The sequence below is a fragment of the Schistocerca americana genome, chromosome 5 (genome assembly GCF_021461395.2).
Source record: "Schistocerca americana isolate TAMUIC-IGC-003095 chromosome 5, iqSchAmer2.1, whole genome shotgun sequence".
Taxonomy (NCBI): Eukaryota; Metazoa; Arthropoda; class Insecta; order Orthoptera; family Acrididae; genus Schistocerca; species Schistocerca americana.
Genome location: NC_060123.1, coordinates 400,048,498 through 400,075,797, shown reverse-complemented (window position 1 = coordinate 400,075,797; position 27,300 = coordinate 400,048,498). Strand labels below are relative to the sequence as shown.

The 27,300-nt window shown below is 38.0% G+C and overlaps 1 protein-coding gene across 2 annotated transcripts in view; it reads left to right on the top strand.

Annotated features, from left to right (window-relative positions):
* Positions 1-27,300, top strand: part of LOC124615360 (unconventional myosin-Ie-like) — a 384,348-nt gene that overhangs the window by 303,498 nt on the left and 53,550 nt on the right. For both annotated transcript variants that reach the window (XM_047143176.1, XM_047143175.1), the window contains 7 exons: positions 2,758-2,907; positions 13,357-13,501; positions 19,905-20,025; positions 20,134-20,297; positions 20,407-20,562; positions 20,678-20,817; positions 21,983-22,134. In XM_047143176.1, coding sequence (XP_046999132.1) covers positions 2,758-2,907; positions 13,357-13,501; positions 19,905-20,025; positions 20,134-20,297; positions 20,407-20,562; positions 20,678-20,817; positions 21,983-22,134 — 1,028 coding nt within the window. The remainder of the gene's footprint in view (positions 1-2,757; positions 2,908-13,356; positions 13,502-19,904; positions 20,026-20,133; positions 20,298-20,406; positions 20,563-20,677; positions 20,818-21,982; positions 22,135-27,300) is intronic.

The following is a 27,300-nucleotide window of genomic DNA, read 5'->3' as shown; positions in this document are numbered from 1 at the left end:
CAAAGAATTTTCTTTAAATTCTGCTTGAAAAATGGAATAAAGTGCAGCACCACATTTGAAATGTTGACAGTGGCTTTTGGCAAATCTACTGTGTGTAAGACAAGAGCTCATGAGTGGTATAAAGGGTCTAGAACACATTGAAGGCAATGACAGCCCTGGATGCCCTACCACATCAGTTACTGTCTAAAATTCCGGGGGGGGGGGGGGGGTTGCTAATGATGTTGGCACAGTCTTTGGCTCATGCCAAGGCCAAGCAACTTCTGTGCCAACAAAGTTTGTTTCAAAATTGTTGAAATTCAACCAAAAACAATGTCACATAGACATCATTTTAAGGTTATTCTTACTGTTTTGTTTGATTACAATAGGATAGTGCACTACAAGTTTTTGCCTTACAGTCAAATGGTCAATAAGGAATACTACCTGGAAGTTACTTGTCATTTGCATGAACCAATCTGAAGAAAACAATCAGAATTGTAGCAAAACTACTCATAGAAACTGCCCCACAAGAATGCTCCTGCTCACACCTCAGTGCTTGTCAGTGATTTTTGGGCGAAAAATAAAACAGTTATGTTGCCTCGGCCATCGTTTTCCCCAGACGTTACCCCTTACGACTTCTTTCAAGGTTGAATAGAACCATGAAAGGACATGATTTTGCCGCCATTGATGAGATAAAAACAGAATTGCTGAAGGAGCTGGACACCATAACTAAAAGTGAGTTCCAGAAGTGCTTCTGAGATTGGGAAAAGAACTGCCACAAATGTATGATATCTGAGGGAGTTTACTTTTAAGAAAAACATAAATTTCTGTCACTCTTTGCTCACATTTCTTACGTGGTGCGAACTCAAGAACATCATGCAGAGACCAGTTCAGGAAACTAGGAATAACTACTGCTTCCGAGTATATTTATTACTTACTGAAATTTTTCAATGAAATATATATTTCTCTTTCATCTAAGGCTTGGATCATGCAGTTGGTACTAGAAACAAGAATAATCTTCACAGTTCTTCACATCTTACTGTTGTGTCTAGACAAGACAGCCTAGACACAATGCGAGGAAGCCGAAAGGCACGCGCTTAAACTCACGCAGGCTGGCGTGAGGTCTGAAACGTGATACGTAATGAATGCTATAAAGAAAAGTACGTAGCTTCTGGAATACTTAACTTTAATCCACATTTGTAGAACATCGCTCTTGATGATACATTAATAGAATCTCAATATGAATTGAATACGGCGCCTTGCTAGGTCGTAGCAAATGTAGCTGAAGGCTATGCTAACTATCGTCTCAGCAAATGAGAGCGTATTTGTCAGTGAACCGTTCCTTGCAAAGTTGGCTGTACAACTGGGGCGAGTGCCGGTACGTCTCTCTAGACCTGCCGTGTGGTGGCGCTCGGTCTGCTATCACTGACAGTGGTGACACGCGGGTCCGCCGTATACTAACGGACCGCGGCCGATTTATAGGCTACCACCTAGCAAGTGTGGTGTCTGGCGGTGACACCACACTTACTTTCAATAACTTGTCAGCAGCCATAAAAATTTTAACTACTTCTAAAGTTCAGTGTAAGAGGAGCATAAAGATTTTATTGATGGCCAACTCCTCCTCCTCCATTGATACACGTCTGATGTGTATATGTTACTGATAATGTCAAATAATGTGAGTATTAGTACAATCTGACTTTTTTTATAATTTCAGGTTGGTAATGGAATAGTTGTAAATAAGGGCTATAAAATGATTTTTTCAGTTCGATGATGCATGGTTCAATAGCCTAAGAATTATCATAACTGTGAACATCGGGGAGTTGAGCATTTACATTCTTTGTGATGAATTATTTATTACTTTTTAACTGAAAATATGTTTAAGATATTTTGGACTTGTCCACATCCATGAGGACAATTTCTCTTTGGATCTGTAGAAGGCTTATTAGCATATTTGTTTTTCTTTGTAGATTTTTTTGTGTCTTCTTGTTTTTCTGACAAGTTCTACATCCTGTTGAATCTTCTCACTGTGGGCCTATTGGAATGAAAAGTACATCTAATCAAATTTAATCAGTGGGCAAAACTTAGCTGTCAGTTGTTTCATACACAATGTTCTGCAGTTGTTTATGTAATTTTAATTTTAATTGTGTCAAATGAAAATTCAGGTAAGAAAACTACTAAATTATGTGGCATACTTGCTGATAAGAATGTAGCATTAAGGGGTGAAATGTTTAGTACTGCTGACAGATACATATAAAAGTAAAAGTGATGACACTATTCTAGCTTTTGTAATTATTAGTTCCTTCCTCAGGGAGAGATAATTTGGGAAAGGTGAAAAAGAAAGGGCAACTACCTAAACTCCTAGGATGAGAATTACTTGCTCTTATTTTTTAAACCTCCCTTTGGAAGAAGCTAACAGTTACAAAAGCTAGGATAATATCATCGCTTTTGCCTTTAAATATATCTATTGACAGCATTAAGAATGTCCCTAATTGAGGTAAGTATTGCCCAGCAATTCTGTCTCATAATATATTAATTTTCATTTTATTACCTTATGTTTTCCATAGAGTTGGCAATGTCATAGAAATCCATTTTTCAATAATAAAATAACTTGTCAGTAAACCCTTTCTTTAATTCTTGCCAGACTCATAGTTCCATGTGTACTTCTATCTTACTTGTGCAGCGATTATCTTTATAATCATAAGAAATGTAAACTGCAGCTCAGATTGTTGAAAGTGACGATATCACACTGACATTCTAAGATTCTTATTTATTTGTTTTTAGATGTATAAAACCAAATGAAACCAAACGACCACGAGATTGGGAGGAGCTGAGGGTAAAACATCAGGTGGAATATCTTGGACTGAAAGAAAATATACGTGTCAGGCGTGCTGGTTTTGCTTATCGGCGACCATTCAGAAAATTTCTGAACAGGTAATTTAATTTTAGTTAATGAACCATACCCCCAAGTGCATGCTAAGTAAAAGGTTATCAGTCATGCTCTATACATAATGTTCACATTAAGTGTTTCCATTACCAAATGGAAACTCCTGTAACAACATACATGTAGACTGTGATCAATTGTCTCTTTGCTGCATCTTGTTTATTACGTTTGGTGGTAATAATCAATTTGATGTGTGTGTGTGTGTGTGTGTGTGTGTGTGTGTGTGTGTGTGTGTGTGTGTGTGTGGTGGGGGGGGGGGGGGGTTGTGATGATGATGATGATGATATGAGAGAAGAAAGAAGGTGAAACCCAGTGCCAGCACATAGCCTACTCCTTGCAAACAGCACCAAGGGGGCCGCCAAGCTTAACAACCCTCCTCTTGCTGACCAAATACTGGTAGTGAAAACATTCTCCACAACTAGTATTTGAAGCAGCTTACCCCCTGGTACAGTGCCACCGCCCGAACGTGCATTAGTGACCTCAGCCACGGAGGCAGATAATTAGGTTATGTGTAAATTGATTTAAAAGGAAAAGGAAATATATTGCTTTAATATCACTTACATAATTGTTTTTACATTGGAACTGTCATTGCATCCTAATATTGTGGTTGTGACTTTTATTAAGTCAGTTCGGTCATCAGTAGTTGAGAAATAAACGATTGTTCATAAATAACATTGTAACATTGGTATTTATATAGAATCACAGTGAATGTGTTCTAAATGAAGCATCTAGGAATTACGTCATTCCAAACTGAGAGTAAACATGTAAGAAGTAGTGTGCACTTAGGTGAAATAGCCACAATTCTGCTAAAAATGGGAAAATGCCTTGTACCTTCCATGCTGACCGTAACCCAAGCATCAGATTTCATTTTCTGTTTGCATTGTGGAATTGAGCCTAGGCTCTCTGCTTAACCACAGTTGATACGATAAAAGCTATACTTGCAAAAATAGGACAGGTGAGGATCTTACAACACTTCCGATATAAGAGCCATTCTCACTTGAATAAAACAGATAGATTGTGTTTGTTAGGGCATATGCAGACAAACAATGCTGACTGAACAGCTTAATTGTACCGAAGTATATGACAAAGAGTAACTGCTTTGTAGAACTTAAACACAAGAAAAAATTTGGCTGATGTTGCTCAGATAATTTGATAATAGGAGTATGGATAAATAAAAATCTTTAGGTAATGAGGCCTGCAAGTGAGAGATATCATCAAATAGTGATACATTGGCAGTAGATCATTAGACTCTGGAGTCATTTGGACCGTCAGCAAGACAGTCTACCTTCTGTCGCTGCTGCAGGTAAGGCGAGTGTATCACTTCCTTGCTAATTTTACTTATGAGCTTCAAACAAGAGCGACTTATTTTCAGTTATTTTAGTGGATACCAGTTTACTTTCTTAATTTTTTATGTGTTTTAAGTGCTTACGGGCACAGTCTAATGTTCTAACAACTGTGTAGCATGCAATTTGCTGTCTTTGGTGTGGATAGGGACTGTGATTGCTGTGGTCAATTCGAGCTAAGTTGGTGACCCTTAGCGGTGCTCCAGGTAAGTGTTGGCATCCTTCACACAGCTTGAAGCTGTAGCCAATGGGAATCCCTGTGAGGGGGCCAGATGTGGGGATCTGGGCGGTGTCCAGTACAATCCATGTATACCCCGATCGGCCCACTACTATGGCCACGGTAGGGGTACTGCCCCCACTGATTAACCCCAAACCCGTGTTCAAGTGGGGGGTTGCCCCAAGGAGAGGCAGGCACCAAAAGACTTTACGGGGAGCCAATCGGAGGGCCATTCTGATTCATCTGATGAGCAGGTTTCGGGCACTGGCTGTAGCTGATGAAGTCCCTGAGCCCGATGAAGTCATTCAGCCTGTCCCAAAGGAAGCCTCTCGGCCTGCAAAGCTCTGTGTGTATGCTGGGAGAACTCATCCCAGGTGTGAAAAGGGTGCTTCCGGTTGCCGTGAAGAGCACAGGTAGCAGCTAACTGCAGGTAACGGCTCATGTCTCTCTGGTTTTGGGCAGCTAACTGAAGTGGTAAAGAGTGCCAGTCTTGTTTGGAAGATGAAGCCAGAGCTCACCATCTGTAGCATCATTGACAAAAACAACTGTGGTCCTTTGTTACAGAGCACAGTGGAGGGTCTGACTCAGAGGCTCAGGCATTTCTGGGACAATGTAGGCTGCAGATTCCTTGATTTGTGCCATAGGATGGTGGGTTTCTGAGCTATGCTAAATACCTCAGGCATCCACTGCAAGTAGGAGGGGCTACAGAACTATCGGGGGCTGTGTGGAGGTGACTGGGTTGTTTGTTATGTTAGAGGATCTTGAGAAAGTGCAGAAAGGGCTTCAGTTTCAAAGGGTGCAGGATGAACTCAGGAAGAGGGTAGCCATAGGAACAATCAATATTGTAGCTGTAAATTGCCATAGCTGTGTTGGAAAAGAACCAGAGCTCAAATTGTTATAGGTATGGAAAGCTGGCTAAGGCCGAAAAGAAGTTCAGCTGAAATTTTGACAAGGGACCTAACCATGTTCAGAAAGGATAGTTTAAATAAAGTAGGTGGTGGAGTGTTTATTGCTGCCACAAATAGTTTACCTTACAGTGAAATTTAAAGTAGATAATTCATGTGAGTTAGTATGGGCAGAGGTTATACTTGATAACCAGAATAAATTAAAAATTGGTTCTTTTTACTGACCCCCTGACTCAGTTGCTGAACAGTTCAAAGAAAACTTGTTGCATTTCAAATTGGTACCTCAATCATACAATAATAGTTAGTGGTGACTTCGGCTACCATGGATATGTTGGTGAAAATACACATTTAAAGTCAGAGGCAGGTGCAAAATCCTTTCGAAAATCATTCAGAATGTGTTCTCAGCAAATTATTTTGAACAGTTAGTTCAGGAGCCCACTCAAAGTGTAAATGATTGCGAAAACATGCTTGATCTCTTAGCAACAGATAATCCTGAGCAGATAGGGAGCATCATGATAGATAGAGGGATTAGTGACTACAAGGTTGTTGTAGCTGGATTGAATCCTGTAACATCCAAACCCACCAAAATTAAACACATAATACTTCTATTTAAAAAAGCTAATAAAGATTCACGTGAGGCCTTCCTAAGAGACAGTCTCCACTGCTTCCAGTCTGAATATGTAAGTGTAGACCAGATGTGGTTTAAACGCAGAGAAATAGTATCTACAGCTGTTGAGAGACATATACCGAATAAATTAATGAGAGATGATATTGATCCCCCATGGTATACTAAACAGGTCCGAACACTGTTGCAGACGCAATGAAAAACTCATGCCAGATTTAAAAAAAAGAAAAACCCTCAAGATTGACAAAGCTTTAGAGAAGCTCCAAATGTAGTGGCTAACTTATTTGCAAGATACTTTTAATACTTTCCACAGTGAAACTCTGCCTTGAAATCTGGCAGAAAATCCAGAGAGATTGTGGTCATATGTAAAGCACGGCCAGCAGAAAGACACAATCAGTTCTTCACTGCATGATAACAGTGGTGATGTTACTGACCACCGTGCCACTAAAGCAGACTGCTAAATATGGTTTTCTGAAATTCTTTCACCAAAGAAGACAAAGTAGATATTCCAGAATTCGAACCAAGAACAACTATCAACATAAGTAACTTAGAAACAGGTGTCCTCAGTGTAGCTTATCAGCTTAATGTAAATCACTTAATAAAGGCAAGGCCTCGATTGTATAAGAGTCAGGCTCCTCTCAGAGTATGATGATATAGTAGCTCCATATATAGCAGTCATATACAACCAATCACTTGTTGAAAGATCCATACCTAAAGACTGGAAAGTTGCAGAAGTCAAACCAGTGTCCAAGAAAGGAAATATGAGTAATCTGCTGAGTTACAGACCCATATCGCTAACATCTATTTGCAGTAGGGTTTTGGAACATATACTGTGTTCGAACATTATGAGTTTTCTTCAAGATAACACTTGCTTGACAAACAGCCAACATGTATTCAGAAAATATCATTCTTGTGAAACACAACTAGATCCTTATTCTCATGAAGTAATGAGTGCTGTTGACAGGGGTCTCAGTTTGATTCCATATTTTTAGATTTCCAAAGGCTTTTGACACCGTACCTCACAAGCGACTTCTAATCAGATTGTAAGCCTATGGAATATTATCTCAGTTGTGCGACTGGATTCATGATTTCCTCTCAGAAAGGTCAGAGTTCATAGTAACTGACGGAAAATCATCAAGTAAAATGGAAGTAATATCGGGCATTCCCCATGGAAATCATTTAGGGCATCTGCTGTTCGTGATCAACATAAATGATTTAGGCCACAATCTGAATAGCACTCTTAGATTGTTTGCAGGTGATACTGTCATTTAATGTCTTATAAGGTCATCAGGTGATCAAAACAAATTGCAAAATGATTTAGGCAAGCCATCTGTATGGTGCGAAAAGTGGCAGTTGAGTCTAACTAATGAAAAGTATGAAGCCAGAGAGTACTAAAAGGAACTCACTATGTTTCAGTTACACAATAAATTGCACAAATATAAAGGCTGTAAATGCAACTAAATACAAGGTCTGTTCAAAAAATTCAGGAACTTTGTCCACAAAATTTTTCTATGCTTTCAAAATACTCTGCTCTACGACTGATATACTACTCCTAACACAGTTTCCATTTCTGGAAGCAGTTTTGATATGCCTCTTGCAGGATCATTCAAAGCACTGTCTGGGAATTTTCTTTTATCACGACTATCATTGCAAATCTTTGTCCTTTCACTAGGGTTTTCAACTTTGGAAATTAAAAAATGTCTGCAGGATAGATTAGATAAGATTAGTTTTTCGTTCCATAGATCTGTGCTGAGGAGATCCTCCTGGATGTGGAACATGTCAAATTCTATTTTTTTTCTTTAAAAAGCTGTAATAACAATACTAATAGTATGAATATATACAATACATCATTTGTTTCTATTAAAAAATTTGTCAATGGAGTAGAAGGAGTTGGCCACTAGTACGTCTTTCAGGCTCCTTTTAAACTGATCTTTTTTTGTAATTAAATTTTTTATGTTTGGTGGCAAATTATTGAAGATGAGTGTACCTGAGTAGTGGACCCCTTTTTGAACTAAAGTAAGTGCTTTTAAGTCCTTGTGCAGATCATTTTTGTTCCTAGTATTGTATGTATGAACTGAGCTGTTTGTTGGAAAAAGAGATATATTATTTAGGACAAATTTCATTAAGGAGTAAATATACTGAGAGGCAGTAGTTAGTATACCCAGTACTTTGAAGAGGTTTCTACAGGATGTCCATGAATTTACTCCACAAATAATACGTATTACACACTTTTGGACTCCAAAAACTATTGTTTGACTTGAAGAGTTACCCCAGAATATAACCATATGACATTATGGAATGGAAGTAGGCAAAGTATGCAAGCTTTTTCATTTTTATGTCGCCTATGTCAGCTGACACTCGAATTGCAAATACAGATTTGTTAAGGCATTTCTGCAGTTCTGTGGTGTGCTCCTCCCAACAAAATTTATTATCAAGTTGTAATCCCAGGAATTTAAGACTGTCAACCTCTTCTACCTGCTCTTCTTCATACTTTATGCGTATGCTGGGTGGAAACCTCTTACAGGTTCTGAATTGCATATAGTGAGTCTTTTCGAAGTTCAATGTCAGTGAGTTGGCTTTAAACCATTTATTAATATCCATGAAAATATCATTAGCAGATCTTTCTAGAACTACACTCAACATACTATTTATTGCAATACTTGTGTCATCTGCAAACAAAACGAACTCTTTTTCTGGCAGTGTAACTGATGAGAGATCATTAATGTACACAAGAAGAAGCAATGGCCCTAAGATGGATCCTTGTGGGGCACAACATGTAATTTCTTTCCATTCTGATGATGACTGACGACTTAATTCACTAGTCCCTTGCACTGACACCCTTTGTTTCCTGTTAGGGAGGTATGACTTGAACTATTTTGCAGCAGCACTGCCCGTGACACCATAGAATTCTAATTTATTCAAAAGGATGTTGTGGTTCACACAATCAAATGCCTTTGACAAATCACAGAAAATACCTGCTGCTTGTAATTTGTTATTTAATGAATTAAGTACTTTTTCACTGTAGGTGTAAATAGCCTTCTCAATATCAGAACCATTCAGAAATCCAAACTGTGTTCTTGATAATATGTTATTTATGGCCAGATGTTTGAGAAGCTGCCTGTACATTAATTTTTCTAAAATTTTTGAGAATGCTGGCAAAAGTGAAATCGGTCTGTAGTTTGATGGTGTCTCTTTATCCCCTTTCTTGAATGGAGTCTTAACATCTGCGTATTTTAGTCAGTCGGGAAATGTCCCAGTTATAATTGACTGGTTACACAAGTGACTTAGACTTGTACTAAACTCACAAGAACATGCCTTAATTAACTTTGTTGATATTTCTTCGTAACCACTAGAATGCTTTGTTTTTAAACATTTTGTTATGGAAGTTATTTCTTTTGGTGAAGTGAGTGACATATTCATGTACCTGAAGCTATTTGTAAAGGCTAGTTTCAGACATTCAAGGGCATTATTTACTGATCCTAACAATCCCATTCTATCAGTAACAGATGTAAAGTACTTGTTAAATAGATTTGCCACACTATGCCCGTCCGGTTACTAATGTGTCATCTACCCTTGATGCTATTTGCTCCTGTTCCTTTCTGGTTCTACCAGTCTCTTCTTTCACTATATCCCATATTGTTGTTATTTTGTTCCCTGACATTGCTATCTTCTTCTCGTAGTGCATTTGTTTAGATGTCTGAATTACTTTTTTTTAATATTTTACGGTATTCCTTGTATTTAGCTAAATCATCAGCATTGGAGCTATTCTTGGTTGACAGATACATTTTCCTTTTTGTCTTACAGGAAATCTTTATTCTTTGTGTAATCCATGGTTTTATTATAGACTTCCGTTTAATTTGAGTAACTTTTAGAGGAAAACAGTTTTCAAACATGGCACTGATGTTGTTTATGAATGTGTTATAATTTTCATTCATGTCATGAGCACTATAAACATCTTTCCAGTTCATATCTTTGAGCAGTTTTCTAAAACACTCAATTTTTGGTTGACTGACTACTCTCCTGTACTCAGATTTAGCAGTTTTGATAATCTGCTTAGAATTTACATCTATAACAAGGAGCTGCATGTCATGATCTGATAGTCCATTTATTACAGGTTTTATGATATGATTTTGTTCCTTTGATTTGTCTATAAAAATGTTATCAATAGCTGTCCTTGAGGATTTAGTGATCCTAGTTGGAAAGTTTACAGTGTGAGTTAAGTTGAAAGACAACATTACTAACTACAGTAAATGTTTACTGGAAGATTGCATTAGAAAATCTGTATTAAAGTCACCAGCAATCAAAATTTCTTTGTTTCTTCCTGTTAAATAACCCAAAAGAGCTTCTAGATGATTTATGAATAGATTATAATTTCCTGCAGGTGCTCGGTAAATAGTTCCTATTATATAGGATCTGTTATGGAACTGTACTTCTGTTGCAAATACTTCTAGATGCTACTCTACACAGAATTTATTAATGTCAGTGTTCTTGAATTTATGGCAGTTTTTAATAAATGTGGCAACTCCTCCTCTATCCATATCTACTTTGCAGAAGTAGGAAGCTAGCTTAAATCCTGAAATGTCTAACATATCTATACCAGTGGTCACTTGATGTTCAGAGAGGCAGATTATGTCAATTTGGTTAGATGAATTCATTTCTTCAGTACAAATGAGTAGTTCATCAACTTTATTTCTGAGTCCCGGAATGTTATGGTGTAATAAAGATAACTGATACTGCATACTAATGGGATTATAACTGCTTTGGCGAAGATGAACTGGCAGTTTCTGATTACTTTCTGTTGAACATTGTTTAAATGGAAGCTGTATGCTAAAATCTGACTCCTGTTCATCTGTTTTCTCAAACTGAGTGTGTCTGTCAATCTCTCTTTTCTTTCCCCCTTCCCTACCCTAAAAAACGCATCCCTCTGACACCTGTGACCACTGGTATTTTACTACTTGTGACAGTGTCTCCCCTTAAGTTTTCTGCAATCAACCCAGATAGTTTTCCCTTCCCTTTCCTAGGTCTTAGGTCTGGAGAGTATGGAGGATGAGGCAGGACAGTGATTTCATATTTTGCACAGTAGTCTTGCACCAACAGGGATGAATGTGTGGCTGTGTTATCGTGATGCAAGAGCCATAGATAGTCTCGCCACATTTCAGGTCGTTTCCTTCTCACATTTTCATGCAGGAGTTGCAGCACATCCTGATAGTACCATCGATTAACAGCTTGTCCCTGTGGCACAAATTCATGATTAACTAATTCTTCAAAGTCAAAGAAAACTGTCAGCTTAGCTTTGGCATTTGACCTGACATGACGAGCTTTTTTTGGGCTTGGAGAACCTTTCCAGATTGGTTGTGAAGACTAAACCTTGGTCTCACTATCGTAACCATAGACCCACATCTCATCACCAGTTAAGATTCTTTTAAGGAACATCTCATTCTCCTTTGTGAAATCCAAAAGATATTCACAGATTGTGAGGTGAAGGGCTTTTTGTTCTTGACTCATGAGCCCTGGACAGTGAGTCTCCAGTTGGCATGCTCAGTTTAACTGAAATGAGCATTGTTGGTAGACATTGAAGAGCGTCCTGAATGAGAGTTATATTTAACTTCTGTCCGGCTATTTTTAAACTATGTGAACCATTCATAACACTGTGTACTGCTTAAGCACTCATTACTACAGGCTTCCTGCATTATTTGATGTGTCTGTGTAAAGTTTTTCTTGAGTTTCATGCAAATTTAATGCAGCTGCAATGCTCCTCTAAATCTGCCATCTTATAATTTGCAAAATGTGACACAATGTTCTATTTGATACAGCACTGAACAGTAACTAACAGACATACGACAATGAAACTTCTGGCAGTTGCACATTAAACACAGTCATGTGCAGGGATGCCAACCACATTTCACTCCAACACACCATTGGTGTAAAATTATGAATGTTCTGGAATTTTTTTTGAACAGACCTTTTATTTACCGAAGAACATTGAGGAAATGCAACAGGTCTACTAAAGAGACTTCCTACACTACACTTGTATGTCCTTTTCAGGAGTATTGCTGTGCAGTGTGGGATCCACATCAGATAGGATCCACAGAGGACATTGAAAAAGTCCAAAGAAGGGCAGCTTGTTTTGTATTATTGTGAAATAGGTGAGAGAGTGCCACTGATATAATACGTAAATTGGAGTGGCAGTCATTAAAACAAATGCGTTTTTCATTGTGACAGGACCTTCTCATGAAATTTCAATTACCAACTTTCTTCTCAGAGTGTGAAAATATTTTGTTGGAGCACACCTACACAGGGAGGAATAATCACCATAATAAAATAAGAGAAACCAGAGCCTGCACAGAAAAATTTTAAGTGTTTGTTTTTTCCCACGTTCCATTAGAGTGTGGAACAATAGAGAAATAGCTTGAAGGTGGTTTGATGATACTTCTGCCAGGTATTTAATTGTGAATTGCAGAGAAATCATGTAGATTCAGATTTAGATTAAATGAATGAATGGCAGTAAGGATGACATAATGGGTCAGTGACAGTCATACAGTGTGCCACCATTGTTGAATTAGCCAATGTGTTAATGTGATCCAACAAGTAACAATACAATTGAAATGATAGTTCATTATAACAATAGCCTTCACAATGCTTCAGAGACTTCATCGCTCTGGTAAAATTATTTCAATGCGGTACCAAATTTTTGGTTTGTGTGGTGTAGCAGCATTGTACTGATTGCCAAATCATATGTTTTTCCTCTGAAGTTTAGCTAAAATGTGAACAAAGCTATTCCTCCTAGCCCCTATTTAAAACATCTAGCTCAAAGAAAAACAGTCAACTATCCAGAGTTGCACTAATTTTACGAACAACCTAAGAACCAATATCGGATGTTAGGCTGCCAGGCATTGGCAACCTTTTTACTGCCAGTTTCATCTTGCAGACGTATCCCTACATATGAAGACAGGGTCTATGTACAAAGATTAATAGAAATCACCATCTTGGTGATCATCTGTAACTTTTATTAATTATTTAATAAGAAAAATCAGGTGGAAAAACACTGCTGTATCTGAAGAACATTATCACATTATTGTGATCTCTGTCACTTCCAGAAAATACACAAGTTTAATATACAATTTTTGTTTCTTAGTAACAGATTATTTTTTTGTAATTAATAATTGATTTCAATTACTTCTCCTGCTTAAATATACGTAGTCCTTGATTGATTTCATGTTGGGTATCACTACCCCTTAAGGATGTGGCATCGCAAATATCAACGAGGAATCCTAATGTCTATAGTTAGTTCATGCATACATGCTCGTTTTGTTTATCTCCTTCAAATCTGTGAAATTTTCTGCTTTTAGGTATGCAATATTGACCAAAGAAACATGGCCACATTGGAAAGGTGATGAGAAACAGGGTGTTGAGGTAATCATGAAGAGTGTCAACATGGAAAGAAACCAGTATCAGCTGGGTATTAGTAAAGTTTTCATCAAAGCTCCTGAATCAGTAAGTGATGATACCATGAACTGTTTTGAACCTATAAACTAGAACTGATTTTTGTATTATTTAATAATAATGGTAAACCAGACTAGTGGGCACTTGAGGTTATGGTTCATAAATAATTCACTTTACAGACAGTGTCATGAGTGGTGCTCAAAAAACAATGACCTTGACTGTTATAAATTACATATGCACTCTTATTCACCTTAAATAATTGTTATTGCTGAAATATACACAATCTATTTTGGTTTTTAATCTCTCATCACCTACTTGGATGCTACTTTTAATCTTCATCTCAAACATTTAAACTGTAATCTTGCCTGTCCTCTCCAATATCTGTATCTTCATGAGCAGTCCACCAGTTCTTCACTTTCTAGTACTGCTGGAAATTTGTAAAGGAGTTCTATACCAAGGCATGTCCCTTACAAGAACTACTGCAGGGAGACATCACATTTCCCTGGAATAAGGTGCAACAAAGAGGCCCTAAGGAGGGACTAAGGCAGTAACTTCTTCTCCAGCGCTATCACTGAATGCCATGGCACAACTTCACACTGATGTTAGAGGTTATGGGATAGGTACAATTCTAATACAAATTCAGTAAGGTGCTGGAAAGGTGAATGCTTATGCCTCCAGAGTGTTCTCCAATTCTGAGATGAACTACTCTACACCTGAGAAAAATTGCTTTGCAGTTATTTGGGCCTTCAACAAGTTCCAGCCATATTTATTTTGCAAATTATTCACGATTGTGGCAGATAACATTCTCTGTGCTGGTTGGCTAGCTTGAAGGGTCCACCTGATCAACTGGCAAGATGTGCACTGAGACTTCAGGAGTACAGTGTCATAGTGGTATACAAAAGCAACTTCAACACAGGGACACTAACAGCAGAACACAGCAGCTTGGATGAAATCTCAATCATCACTGCCATATGTGACATTGCTACTGAACATAGGGAAGATCCAGCACCGCTGAAAACCACAGAAGCCTTGAAGGAGAATTCCAATTCAGGAGCAGGTTATTGTATTGTACTGCAAGTGGAACAGGACACACATGGATAGCGTGACTGCAGGGACTTATCCCTTGCATGCTTCCCGTGAGACCCACATTCCCAACTGTCCCTGCAGTTGCGCTATTCATCTGTGTCCTCGGAGGCTTTGCATGTACTGTCATTGGATTCTCCGATTGAGTAAAATCTTTATAGTTTCACCTTTGTAAAGTGACACAGCTACTGTCGTCTGTTGCCAGTACAAAAGGGCTGGGGCTTCATTAACTTTGTTACCTTTCCCTCAATTGTAGAAGCCACACTTTTAACTAGTGCTTCCATTTAGGTTCTCACAGTTGTACATGGAGGCTAATTTTGAATTGGGAAACACTTTCTTGAACAAACATCCTGCGTGGTCACTATATGTTAAGGCAATTTGTGCTCAACAAAGAATGTCGTAAATAACAACTGTGCATTTGTCACCAAACTTTCATCTTCTGAGATTTAGTCAAAATTGTTAAATTCTTGTTTGTGTCCCTCAGCTTAACTGTATCTGAATGAATTTTGTTACCCATATGTTTGTGGCAGTCGTCCCTTCCACTGTGCACAATTGGAAAATCCTGGCTACACACACTACAAAACCGAGGTAAGAGACGAGGTACTGGTGGAATTAAAGCTGTGAGGACAGGTCATGAGTTTTGCTTGGGTAGCTCAGATGGCAGAGCACTGGCCTGTGAAAGACAAAGGTCCCAAGTTCTAGTCTCGATCCAGCACACAGTTTTAATCTGCCAGGAAATTTCATATCGGCTCACACTCCGCTGCAGAGTGGAAATTTCATTCTGCAGTGAGAAACTATTTATTTTCTCAATAATAAATGTGATTAGGTGACAGTTGTTTGTTTTGATTCCTGAGAGAGTAAGGGCCATATTGCAAAACAAAATGTTAACAGTTTGATTCTCAGTTGGTCCTAGGATTTTGTTTCTCACTTATTGCAGTGTCTGTCTCTCTCTCTCTCTCTCTCTCTCTCTCTCTCTCTCTCTCTCTCTCTTTTAATCTGAAAAGGCCAAAATTTCCATAGTACAGATTACACATCAAACAGTTCTGTTAAAACTGTCTGGACAGGTCAGTTAACTTACTGAGGGAGACAAGGACATAACTCTTTCCACAGTAGGACCGTTCACAGTAAAAAACCAACCTTTGGGTTGAGAACAACTTTACTTTGTTATGTTTGTCTGCCTGATTATAAACTATAGGGTTGTTAGTTATCAATCATTGAAGACTCCAGGTAAGAATATCAACAATGTGGGAAAAGACAGATTGCTACAGCCGAATCACCTGTGAAAGAGCACCCATGGCATTTACCAGCTCTGCTGCAATCATTGCACAGCTTTTTATATTGGTATGACTGCCAACTAGCTATCTGTCAGGATGAACAGCCACCGCCAAACTGTGGCCAAGAGCAAATTGGATCATCCTGGGGCACAATATGCAACTGGACATAACACACTTGATGTCAGTAGCTGCTTCACTTCCCAAGCCATCTGGATCCTTCCCTCCACCACTGGCTTTTGTGGACTGTGCAGATAGGAAATATTTCATACAACACATTCTCTGCTGCAATAAGTATCCCGACCTCAACCCATGGTAACATACTGCCCCCCCCCCCCCCAATCCACCTAAAGCCCCCCCCCCCCCCTCCCCGTCATATCGTCTTCTCCCCATTCTGATCTCCCACCCTGTTTATTTGCCACCCTCTGCCAATACATCCTCCTGTCTTCCCCCATTCCTCTCCGTTGTGCGCCTTTTTTCCCGACCTCCCTACCCCATAACCTCCTGATGCTGCACCTGTTAGCATTCTAATCCCAGCACACTCCACCAGAAAGCGTTCATCTCTCTTCCTGCATAAGCAACTATCCCTTCCCTTTCCCTGCTCTTTTCAGATTGTTGCTTGCATCCCACATGATAGTGGCCTTCTGTCCCGAGATGCTATTACGGTAAGAGCAATCTTTCTTTTGCTACATTTTTGATATTCCTACCTGGAGTTCCCACTGTTTGATTTTGCTGAATGGCTTTTTTCCATCCTACAAGCTTGTGGTGTTTTCCTTTGTTACTCTTCTCTGCAGGATGACTCTTCTCAGTGTCCGTTCTTTCTCTTATTTCTTGTGTTTATTCACCACATTTCACACTGCATCTACGTCTGAGCCACACCATATCAAAGATTGTCTGCGCACAACACAGAGTTCGTGACCGTGCGGATTGTTGATGCTGCGTCTGATGCCCCAAATTCTTTCCTCCGATAGTTATAATTATATTTATTTCTATTGATCCTACTTCATCTCTCATCCTGAGATACTTCAGTGTTTTCTTTTCCGTACCTAACCCACCCACCCCACTCCATCTCTCTCCGCTTATTGCAACACACACACACACACACACACACACACACACACACACACTCTCCCCCCATACCTCCCTGTTCTCCAATGTTTCTGTACATTTTTAACATATTTGTGTGTATTTTTATGTGGTTTGCATATTTTTGCATATCTGTGCATATTTTTGCATATCTGTGCATATTTTTGCATATCTGTGCATATTTTTGCATATCTGTGCATATTTTTGCATATCTGTGCATATTTTTGCATGCCTTGCGAATTTTTTACACATTTTTACACATATTTTCACTTATCCAGCTCCTCTCACAAACATAAACTGTTTTGCCCATTTCTGCATCATTACCATTTACTTTACACCATTCCTGCCACTGTGCACCCTTGCTTCATCTTTTTGCACCAGTTAAGAAAAGCATCCCTCTCTCTGGCTAAAACCTAGTCCCACATCCTGTTATTCAAATGCTGCTTAAACCATGGAATCTCCCCCCCCCCTCCCCACCCCCCCCACCCCCAAAAGGCCTATCCGTAAAGATTCCTTTCTCTGAATTCCACACCTCCTTTTTCACTGACCTACACATTCCCAGATTCCGCAAATCCATGGCCCTCATTAACCTGGTATGTCACAGGCATCCCAGAACCATCTCCGTCCCCTCTGCAAGGTACTATTACTCTGCACTCCCTACTCCATACATGGTGTCTCTGAAATTGAATCCCTTGCTCTCCAGCACTTGGAGGAGCATTCCTGACACCATCTCTGTGTGTTATCCAAACTGCTGCTGCCTTGGGGCACCACTACCCAAGCTCTATCATACCCACAGTGTTCCTCCTCATCCACCCCTCATAACAAATAAACCCTGGCTAGCTGACCTTTTCAGCTTAACACATCCATCAAAACTCCCTACCAACTCTCCACCAAATCAGATCCAACACTGTTGTTAACCTTTCCACCAAAACCCTTGGCTCCACAGAAGTTTCAGTCCTATCCAAAGGCCTCACCTTTAGCCTTACACCTAAATTTAATCATGTTGGACGAGTCAAAGACCTACCCTTGTTCTCCTGCTCCCTGCAATGGTAGCCCTTCTTTGCCTCCAGTCCCTCCAACCAAACCACCCTAATATCAACACTTGAACCCTGTCTCTTCCAGTTCATACCACCACCCAATCGTGATCCTCCCCCTCTCCCAGCTAACCACCTGATGGTCCTTCCCCAGGTCCCTTCCTCAGATCACCAACTTTTCAGTAGAAGAAAGAATAGCCACACACAACTTCAAAACAAATACTGACCTAATTGTGGTCGGAAAAAGGCCCTGACTGAGAGAAACCAGAGACATTTTCCCTGCGGCTTTTGAATTAAAATTGCTTCCAAACCTGACAGGAATTACTGCAGGCAGTGAATGAAGTTATGCCCCAATGTCTTAGTAAGAGAACATTGCGACAGGAACTGGATGCAATGTGCATTTCGAGTTGGTCACCTCACAAAAGGCAGATGCTTTCACAGGCACATGAAGATCACAGCAACAAAGTTCATCAGGCTGGTTTTCTGAATGCTCCCCCACCATATTACATCTCAGTTGCCCTGCATCACCTGACTTGAACCTATAGAAAATCTGTGGGACAGGTTGGAACAGCAGATAAAATGCCGACATCAGCATCCCCACAATTTGGTGGAACTGCATGACCAAAGCCTCAGTGAGTGGCTTAACCTCTACGCAATGTACCTGCGCAACCTTGTGGAGTCACTTCCTAACTGGATCCAGGCAGGTATCAAGTTCAAGGGCGGAATTACATGGTATTAAATGATGCATCTAAAGATTTCTCTAGGGGTGATTAATCTTTTGTTATTGAACCTGTATCATGGTTTAAATATGTATATTTATGTGGTGTTGTGAATCGTTAAAACTTGTCTCTGCCCATATGGTCTTCTGGAATTCAACTTGTAATTGGTTAAGGTGCTCACTTCTGCGTACACATTCAAATACATTTGTATGCTATGGCTGTTTCTATGGCTATGGCTATGGCTATGGCCTGTTACTTGATGTACCACTGGCTAATAATCATTAATATACAGCTTATTACCATTATTATTGAATTTTCTGACTTCCTTCAGCTGTCTGAAAAAAAAGTATTGTGATAAATGGGCATTACTGTGGGTTACTGCTTTCTTATGTCGAAACTGATGTTGCAGCAGAATACAGTTTGGTGTTCACAGTTGCTGCTCTGAAAATAATGCTTCTTACAATTTGGTCGGTGTGTTACTTCCTCACTGTTAGTAACAAATGATCTTCCTCGTAAAGATACCTGGAAAACATGCCATTTTCAGCTGTTACTTGTCCGAAGGCACCACAAGTTTTTACAATACACTGATGCTGATTTATTGTAGCATTAGAGTGTCATTGAACAGATAAATTTCAGTCTTTTTCAGTTCAGCTTTAGATTGGACATATCTAAATTTTTGATACTGGTCTGCTATAGCTTACAGTGCTTCCACAATTGAGACCTCCTCCACCTCTTCCCCCCCCCCCCCCCCCTTTCACCCCCACATGACATTTCTCTTGACTTTCCCACAGAATATTTTTTCATGCAAATAAGGCTTTTTTAACATTGTCTCTTTATAATATTCCTAGTTGTCTTGGTCGTCCTTTGTACATGTATCTCCATCTTTATATCTGACCTTTTATCAGTTTTTTTGCATATATTCTCATTTTTATTTTTTGAAATAATACTGTGTTCCTAAATATATCTATAAACAACAAAATCAAATGTGACTGCATAATGTATGCTGAAGAAACAAACAAAGCTGATATAATAACAAATATTAAGGGAATATTAGGAGGAAATTTATGTATGTCAGAGGAGAGGGGGGACTATATTTAGAACTTGAGGTTGGAGGTATCCATTTGGTATAGATGGTAATAAAAATAAAATAAAAATAGTTTCATTTGCAGATATTTGTTATACTTTACTGATGTTAGTTCTAGTAAGTAATAATTACTGAATGTTTAAAGCGATTTTAAGTTGTTGATTTTTTTTTTTGTAGTTATTTATGCTGGAAGAACTTAGAGAGAGAAGGTACAATCAGTATGCAAGGGTTATCCAGAAGGCATTTAAGAAATATTTTGCCCGTAGACAGAATGAGAAACAGAAAAATGAAGCTGCAGGTCAGTAAGCTGAATGATAGTGAAACTACATCTTTTCATTACTGTAGCACACAATTTCTAATAAAACCGAATAGTCTGCACATCTAACTGACATTATTTTATTTTTAGAATTAGTTTTTGGAAAGAAGGAAAGGAGACGTTATTCACTGAATAGGAATTTTGTGGGTGATTATATTGGATTGGACCTACGACCTTCTCTACAGAATCTTGTTGGTCGCAGAGAAAAAGCTGCATTCGCTGAAGTGGTTAAGAAATATGACAGGAGGTTTAAGGTCTGTCTTTATAAGCTAACTAATATATTTTCTTCATTCTCAGTAACTCGTGCAACATTGGCTTATGGTGTGTTATTCGCTTATTTATGTCTTTTTTTTTTTAATGTAGCCCGTACGCCGTGATCTGGTACTGACGTCACATTCATTATTTCTTATTGGAAGAGAGCAAGTGAAAAAGGGTCCAAACAAAGGAAAATATGTTGAAATTATCAAACGGAAGCTCAACTTGGAAAATATAAGTCATGTTTCACTTAGTACTTTTCAGGTAATGTATTTCAATGTAGTTTATTTCCATTTCTGTACTATTTCAGTTGTACAGTCATTTTTTAACTACTAAATATACCTTTTGAAATATCTGTTTTTTTTTTTTACTTTGGCAGGATGATTTTATAATCATTCATATGAAAGAGGAGTATGACAGCTTCTTGGAAATGGTGTTCAAAACTGAATTTTTAACTACTTTGAACAAAAAGTTTCAAGCCCATTTAGCACGAAACTTGCACATAAAATTTTCAAATCTGTAAGTAACTGGCATTTTAATTATTATTTTCAGAATGTAGAAAAATATTGAAATTTATAAGATATTTATGAAATATATGGAACATTTTGAACATCCAGTGTTTCATTAGGAAGAGGGAAGTTACCATGTACAAGGACATATTGAGAAGTAACACCTCTGAATTTTTTGTCCTGTTCTCATCAGTTGAGGTATTACTTGTCATTCATATTACTCATTTGACTTTCCTGCTGCTTTGCTGATGCAAGTTGAAATCCTCTGCTGCCAGAAGTTTCTAAAATGTAGCATGTAACATCATGGCGTGTAACATAACTATGTCAGAGCATGAGAAACAGCATGCTGTAATTGAGTTTCTAACCACTGAAAGGGTTCTCCACACATGGAGCACTTTATCCTTCAGCATCACAAAGCCAGACCACACAGGGGCACTGGGACATCTGCACAATTCAGTGTCTTGGGTTCACTGTCATAAATCATCCTCTATCATGTGGCCTCATCTGATTTTCATCTGTTTCCGGAACTTAAAGCATACCTTAGAGGACTTCAGTATCTGCCAACAAGGTCAAACATTCTACAGTGAAGGTATCAAAAAACTGGTCTCTCATTGGGAGAAATGTGTTTGGCATCAGGGTGTCTATATTGAAAAATAAATATGAAGATATGAAGAATAGAAATGCAGAATATTAGTAGAATTTGTTTTATGTAAAAAGCTATAAGAGTTTTCACACATCACATTTGGAGGCATTACTTTTCAGCATTCTCTTGTATTATTTTTTTGCATGTATAGAAGCTACTACTTTAAGAAAAAGGACAAAACTGAAATCACAGGTGCAAAAAATTCACTTACATTTGGTTTGGTATATGAGATTGTAAACAGCTTTCATACAGGATGTATAAGTATTTTACTGGGTGCTCTTTTTCTCCCCATATATGTACCTTCTGTGCTGTCATTAAGGTAAATTTGTCAACTCATATCTGTACTACATTTCAGCATTTTTCTCCTGTGCATGCTTCCATGGTGATGAAGGAATATTTTTCCAAGAATTACGAAGATGTTTCTTGTTGGTGTCTGATAATTCACTAATAAATATTTAGCAGTTCATATCTTTTGACTTAATGTTCAACAACTGATATTATATAAAGAATTTGTTACTCTATGCTGTTGCAGCCTCGAATTTAAAGTGAAGAAGGAAGGATGGGGTGGAGGCGGTGTTCGACAGGTGAAATTTGTGTCAGCAGCTGTAGGTGACATGGCAGTACTAAAACCTTCAGGAAAGACACTTACAGTGCTCATAGGTCATGGTTTACCAAGTAACACAAGTAAGTATGTTTTATCACATATATTCGGTTGAATGTGGAGCCTGGTAGTTTAAATTACATCCCTATTGCTAAACAGAATGTGTTATGTTGCTGTTAATATAATTAACTTGTGTCAAATGTGTCCTTACAGTTGTTTTATAAATAATGGTAAGTCACTGTTAACTTTATACGGGATGTTATTCAGTGTTCAAGGAGACTCTGTGTATGTTTAAATAATGTTGGATGCTTTGTTTCTGTTTATCTAATTTTTAGTGGGAGATGTTTTGATGGCATTTTTGCTTTATTATGTCATGATTCTCAATGGATTTTTCTTGCATAAGCCTCTTTGTAACTCTTTTTGGACTTAACATCTTTTTTGTACCTATCCTTCCTTAATGATACGTGCCTGCCCCAAGTGTTTTGTCTCTCTCCAGTTGTCTTTCTTTGTGTTCTTATTTTGGAAATTAGTAACTAATGTTGAGTTTCATTAGCTATGCTCTTTAAGACAAATTTATTAATTACAAAATAGTCCTCCATTTCAGAATTGCCAAGCTCCATTAGAATCTGTGAGAACAGTATCATCATTGTGTGTAGCTTTATTTCACTTTTGATGACATTCCGTGCTACTTTACAGCTATTTTTTCATTTAAATATGTATCTGTAATTTGCTTCACACTTGACTACTTTAATTTGTGTTTGTTTGACTTCGATTTTTTTTTTTTTTTTTTTTTTTTGTCTGTTTTCTTAACTTCCTCATTTGTAATAGATCTGTCTTTAGCTTAACAAGCAGTATTCTCATTTTATTCAGTCTTACTTTTGTATTTTGTGGTTTACATTTAATGTCACTTATATTTTTTTATAGGTGGTTAGACAGTGCTATTGAACAATGTCCAGAGGGATGAATTCATCAATAGTTCTCACAACTGTTGATTTATAGGACCAGTCCAGTAATTTATCTTCCCTTATCATATTTTCAGCGTTATTTTTATTTAGTATTCAGTACTTTACAAAACTTTTGTACACTCATAGAGTGACTTTCTCAATTTTGGACATAGTCCTTCATTATCAGATACTCCTAATTTAACCACACTACACAATCTCTATCCTCATTGGTAATTATATTATGCAAGCATGTTTCGAGCATTGCGGGTTGTTCATAGATGCAGTAGAGATTAAGTGATTTTATTGTCTATGGTAAATGAGTCACATTCTTCCTTTTCCCCCCCTTATGTTTATGTTCATGTCACCAGCTGAAGGGGGGGGGGGGGGGGAACCTTGTTATGTTTACATCTTGAAGCTAATGGTATTAGCATATTAGGTTTATCTATAAAAGTTTTTTTGGTCAGTACCATGTGTACGATAGTGTAAGACAATTACAACTTTTTGTTTGTGTACTACCACTGCTGCTGCATCGAATATACCTTCTAGACACAAACTACTAACACCTATAACTAAGTTCTTTATATGTAGAGTGTCACTAGCCTAGATTGATACCCACAATGTGCAATACTTGTTCTGCAGTAACTTGTGATCAGTGAATGTTCATATGGGACACACAGTTCTGTTAGTGAACTATTTAGCCAATGTTCATTGATGCCGAATATACTGCAGTTAATTTGTTCAAGCAATATTGTAATTGATTAAGTTTACCACTGAGTGATTGCAAATCAATGTGAAGTAGAATTGTCTTATTTTTGGTACATTTAGGTACGTTGTATTATAGTCTTTTCAGGATTTTCTTTGTTTATTTATAAATTATGTTTTGCATTTTTTCTGATCTAGTCCAGCAGTGGTTTACTAAAAAGGGATGTAAAGTATGTAAGCCTCTGCAGGTTGGGTTTGTTAATAAAAAGGACTATTTTGTTTGTGCTTATTTGCTACTTGATTGAGCACTAAATCAGTAACAATTTCTTTCATAACCTGTTTAGATGTAACCCATATGTTGTATGGAATCTATGGCCCACACCATTTATCATAATAAAAGACACACTTCTGAAGTGTTTGCATAGTTTTTCATGTTTGCTTGCTTCATTGATTTCCTGGTTTGCTCAGGACCACTGTGATGAATCATATCTACGTGGAATAATAAATAATAATATATTCATGTGAGTTAGGCGGCTGAGACATATCTTTAATTCTTGATAAGGAGTAGGTATTTTGTTTTTGTAAACATTGTTTGAGCTGCCAGACAACACTACAAAATCTGTGACAGGTAGCTTACTGCCTTCTGATAAATTCATAAGTTTACAAGCTGCAGCAAACAATGTGTCTTGCTTGTTGGATCCAATTGCATGCATGGTAGTTTCTTCATTTATGTGAGAAGACAGGCTGGCTGTCAGTGAAAACTAAATTTTTTTCTGTTGTTGTGATTTTTGATAATAGCAGAATCATGTGTTGATGTTTTGTGGAACTGTTGGGACATCATGTTGTTTTTGTGTTTCTTCATTGATTCACCTTTCCATTCTTCTTCTGAAGGTAGTTTGATGAACCTTGTTTTTGCCTCACTGTATCATTGAGGGAATCAAAACTGTTCTTCAAAGGAATATCAGATGACCAATTTGCTACAACATCGATCTTCACAGTCCGGTAAGGTACAGACCAATTACTGATATTTAAATGAGGTCTGTATGATACACATTTCCACTGCTGAACATAATCTAAAAATTTTTTCATTGAAGCACCCATAATCCCACACTGAAAATAAAACATTTGGTTATGCAGGGTACATATCGTACTAGTCACTACTGTTTTCACACATTTTTTTACAATACTTAATGCAGTCATTTGATTTCTTGGGCATTTAATCAATGCTGATCTCAGTTTTTTTTTCCTGCCATGTACAGTTTTGTAACAATTTTATTTAACTACAAACTAGAAAAATTAGCAAAGCACTTATAATTACAATACAAAAATTAATTTTCGACATGAATAAAGGTTTTATGTGAAAGATTGACATGAAAACAACACTTTGTTGTTGTTGTGGTCTTCAGTCCTGAGACTGGTTTGATGCAGCCCTCCATGCTTCTCTATCCTGTGCAAGCTTCTTCATCTCCCAGTACCTACTGCAACCTACATCCTTCTGAATCTGCTTAGTGTATTCATCTCTTGGTCTCCCTCTACAATTTTTACCCTCCAGCTGCCCTCCAATACTAAATTGGTGATCCCTCAATGTCTCAGAACATGTCCTACCAACTGATCCCTTCTTCTAGTCAAGTTGTGCCACAAGCTCCTCTTCTCCCCAATTCTATTCGATACCTCCTTATTAGTTATGGGATCAACCCATCTAATCTTCAGCATTCTTCTGTAGCACCACATTTCAAAACCTTCTATTCTCTTTTTGTCAAAAGTATTTATCATCCACGTTTCACTTCCGTACATGGCTACATTCCATACAAATACTTTCAGAAACGACTTCCTGACATTTAAATCTATACTCCATGTTAACAAATTTTTCTTCTTCAGAAGCACTTTCCTTGCCATTGCCAGTCTACATTTTATATCCTCTCTACTTCGACCATCATCAGTTATTTTGCTCCCCAAATAGCAAAACTCCTTTACTACTTTAAGTGTCTCATTTCCTAATCTAATTCCCTCAGTATCACCCGACTTAATTCGACTACATTCCGTTATCCTCGTTTTGCTTTTGTTGATGTTCATCTTATACTCTCCTTTCAAGACACTTCCATTCCGTTCAACTGCTCTTCCAAGTCCTTTGCTGTCTCTTGACAGAATTACAATGTCATCGGCGAACCTCAAAGTTTTTATTTCTTCTCCATGGATTTTAATACCTACTCTGAACTCCTCTCTTATTTCCTTTATTGCTTGCTCAATATACAGATTGAATAACATCGGGGATAGGCTACAACCCTGTCTCACTCCCTTCCCAACTGCTGCTTCCCTTTCATGCCCCTTGACTCTTATAACTGCCATCTGCTTTCTGTAAAAATTGTAAATAGCCTTTCGCTCCCTGTATTTTACCCCTGCCACCTTCAGAATTTGAAAGAGAGTATTCCAATCAACATTGTCAAATGCTTTCTCTAAGTCTACAAATGCTATAAATGTAGGTTTGCCTTTCCTTAATCTTTCTTTTAAGATAAGTTGTAAGGTCAGTATTGCCTCACGTGTTCCAACATTTCTACGGAATCCAAACTCATCTTCCCTGAGGTCAGCTTCTATCAGTTTTTCCATTCGTCTGTAAAGAATTCGCGTTAGTATTTTGCAGCTGTGACTCATTAAACTGATAGTTCAGTAATTTTCACATCTGTCAACACCTGTTTTCTTTGGGATTGGAATTATTATATTCTTCTTGAAGTCTGAGGGTATTTGGCCTGTCTCTTACATCTTGCTCACCAGATGGTAGAGTTTTGTGAGGACTGGCTCTCCCAAGGCTGTCAGTAGTTCTAATTGAATGTTGTCTACTCCGAGGGCCTTGTTTCAACTTAGGTCTTTCAGTGCTCTATCAAACTCTTCACGCAGTATCATATCTCCCATCTACAGCCTCTTCCATTTCCATAATATTGTCCTCGAGTACATCGCCCTTGTATAGACCCTCTATGTACTCCTTCCATCTTTCTGCTTTCCCTTCTCACTTTATTAGGCAGGAATCATGTGTCCTTTGGCTTATATTTCCTTTCCTCTTCTCCTTAAAGTATCTAATATAAATCTTTCTTTAATGAATTACCTAAAATACATCGTGGTGCAGTGATCTACATTAGTCTTCCATCATATTGGTATTCCAGCAACTCTGATACTATCTTTGAATCATTTTGACATCTTGGTGAAAAGCATTTGTGGCTTACTGATTTCACTCAAATATTGAGATGAAAAAATCAAGTTAACATTTGAAAAATGAATCTTGAGGCTTATTAAAAGCAAAACAAAGTGAACTTTTCAAGTGTGTTATCTGCAACAGAAGTTTAATGTGGGTTGTTTTTCATGCCTGTAAACTTAGTAATAACCTGTTGAGTTAGGGGCTTGGCTATCATTTTGTCATTTCTTATTTAAAATTGGAATCAAACACCAATTTTCGAATTTTGTTTGCAACAAACATGCAATCTTTGAATTTCATTTCTGATAGATGAGGAAAATGTCACAGAGATACTGGAAACATTTTCCTCTCTGTGACAAGACTTCCACAATCTGATACATTAGGCCAAGTTACCAGTAATGGGTTGAGGTGACAGTAGA